The sequence below is a fragment of the Apis dorsata genome, unplaced genomic scaffold, assembly GCF_000469605.1.
Source record: "Apis dorsata unplaced genomic scaffold, Apis dorsata 1.3 scaffold_292, whole genome shotgun sequence".
In the NCBI taxonomy this organism is placed as follows: Eukaryota; Metazoa; Arthropoda; class Insecta; order Hymenoptera; family Apidae; genus Apis; species Apis dorsata.
Genome location: NW_006263567.1, coordinates 806,755 through 809,587, shown reverse-complemented (window position 1 = coordinate 809,587; position 2,833 = coordinate 806,755). Strand labels below are relative to the sequence as shown.

At 19.4% G+C, this 2,833-nt stretch overlaps 1 protein-coding gene across 1 annotated transcript; it reads right to left on the bottom strand.

Moving 5' to 3' along the window:
* Window positions 1-204: 204 nt before the first annotated feature.
* On the bottom strand, window positions 205-1,998 carry LOC102680001 (crossover junction endonuclease EME1). Its single transcript, XM_006617063.2, has 3 exons — window positions 653-1,998; window positions 532-585; window positions 205-366 (listed from the first exon to the last, which is right to left on the bottom strand). The coding sequence occupies exons 1-3, from the start codon at window positions 1,931-1,933 to the stop codon at window positions 256-258; spliced, it is 1,446 nt and encodes a 481-aa protein (XP_006617126.1). The 5' UTR covers window positions 1,934-1,998; the 3' UTR covers window positions 205-255.
* Window positions 1,999-2,833: the final 835 nt, after the last annotated feature.

Sequence of the window (2,833 nt, the reverse complement as noted above, 5' to 3'; positions counted from 1 at the left end):
AATTCATAAAAAAATATTGAAACTTTTATATAATATTATTCATTTGTACAATATATAGGTATGAATAATTTATTAGATTTTTATATTCATAAAAAACAAAAAGAAAATAAAATAGTAAATTCATTATAACTTTTCAGTTAGACATTATATAAATGACATAAATGACATAATTTATATAAAATGGAATAATATAGAGCCATCTGCTAATTATGACATTTCTATTTGTACTTTATTAAATTTTATTAAAAAATATATTCAATTTAATACACTTTCACCATTTTTAGATGTGAACATTAAATAAATTTTTTTACTTAATTCTGGACCAACTTTACGTATAGCAGTAAGAGGTCCAGCTGCTCTTCTAATCTGTAAAATGTTAAAAATATTTATGACATATAAGAAATAATGACATATAGAAATAATTTGAAAAATAATATTAAATTTTAATAATTTTTTAATTTATCATATAGATTAATTTATTTTTGAAAATTTATTTTAGTCGGATTATTGTAATAAAAATTTTTTATTTACCGGGATATCTTTCAATAAATTTATTCCTTCATCATCTGTACAGTTTATATAAGTCTAAAAAATAAAAAGAGATAAAGTTAAAAAAAAAATTATATTATGTTTCTTATATGTTAATATTTACTTCTATTAAATCTGCAGGACATGGATACACAGAACAAATTGCTTCTGCAATTTCAAGACTACTCAAATTAAATTGACAAAGTTGTTGTTGCCATAATCTTTTTAATCCATTTCCATCTTTATCTACTTTTACAGTATTTCTATTGTCTCCTAATATGTACCAATTAAATTTGTTTGTTAAACTTTTATTTTTTTCTAATTTATATGGTATTTCTGCTATAGCTTTTGTACATTGATATATCATTAATGCTAAATCTTGAGAATTATTAATTAATCTACTGCTACAATCTGCAATAATTTGTATTTCATTGAGACATATTTCAAGTTGTCTTCTTGATATTTCTACAAAGTTTTTATATTCAAGATTATTTTTAATATTAGTTTTTTGCATTTTGTTTTTTGTTTCATTTTTATCTGAATTTTTTTCTTGCATTTTATATGCAAAATAATTTTCTATTCCAAAAATTACTAATATTATTTTGTAATCTGGTAATAAAGATTTGATATCAGAAATAGATGTACAAAAGTTATCATTTGCAACTTTTATTACTGTTTCATCCCAATTCCAAATTATTAATATTTGATCAATATTTTCAATATTTGTTATAGTACATATTTCATTATTTTCATTAACATAATGATTTTCAATATTCCTTTTCCATGTAATACTATTTGAAATGAATTGTGATTTAATGCTATATTGCAAATTAGTATTTAATAATGTACTTATTATATCTGTAATATAAGAAAAATTTTCAATACCTTTATCAATAATAACTTCCATAAATTTCAAACATTCACCAGGTTTTATATTTTTTGATTTTTTAATTGCAATTGCTTTTAATGCTTTTTCTTTCATCATTTGTTGAATTTTTTCTTCTTTTTTTACAATATCTTTTTTTTGTTTTGCAATGTTTCTGTTTTTTTCATCTGAATTTTTAGCAGAATTAAATGAATTGTTGTCACTATATAAAGACTTTCCAATCATATTATATTGTTTTAAATTTTTATTAACAGTATATTTATCATTGGTTTGATATGATGGTGCATGAATATTAGAAATAAATGAATGTTTATTATAAATATTTTGTAATTCATCTTCATTATTTTCAGTAATGGGATGATAGAATTGTACTTCAGGAAATTCAAAATCACTTGAATCATAGTCATCGAATGAACATTTCTTTTTATTTTTCTTTTTAGTATTTTTTAATTTATCATTCGATTCAACAGATATATCAGATTCATTTGAATCATTTAAAACGATAATTTCTGGATTCATTTTATTGAAGTATTTAAAACTATTATAATTTTTACGATTTACGATTTACGATTTAATGTACACTTAAAAACTGAAATAAGATTCAAAAATATTTTATAAGTATAATATTTACAAAAACAATGAATATTTATAGTAAATATACAGTAAATGCAATAAAGATGAATGCATTTACCAAAAATGAAATAATTTAACAACATATAATAATAATATTTTGAAATTTTGAAATAAACATTTTTTGATTGATTATTTTTGTACATATATATATATATATTGTTCTACATAAACATCATTTTAACCTCGGGCGTAGACCAATTGTGTCATATTATCATTACTTTCTAAGAAGAGGAAATGATGACGTCATGAATGAAAATTAGATGACAAATAGATGACATATCATGAATGATATGGGATTAAAATATTAGTACAAATGTTAATTGAAATTTGATTTTCAATGTAATCGATTTTTAAAGAACTATTTTATAACATTTTATTAACATTTTGGAATTGTCGATTTTTCATGAAGGTAAAAAATTATTCTTTCATACGAGATTTTTACAAGCTAATTTAGATAAAAATTATGTAAATCTGGCAACAGTGTTAAGATTTTTAATTTCTCAATATATAGATTTGACAATTTTGTCATTATAATCTCCCATGATTTTATTAAATATATAATTTATATAATTTGAATTATAATAAGAAATATTAAATAATGACATAGTAAAATATCATTTGATATTTTTTTTTATTTTTAGTATTACATAAAAATAATAAATTCTGTCAAAATTTTGAAATATTTATTTTATATAAATAATTATAATAAAAAATAATTATATAACTATTACATGATTTTTTACATAAGATTTTATAAATATTATAATAATATAAATCTTTATTATA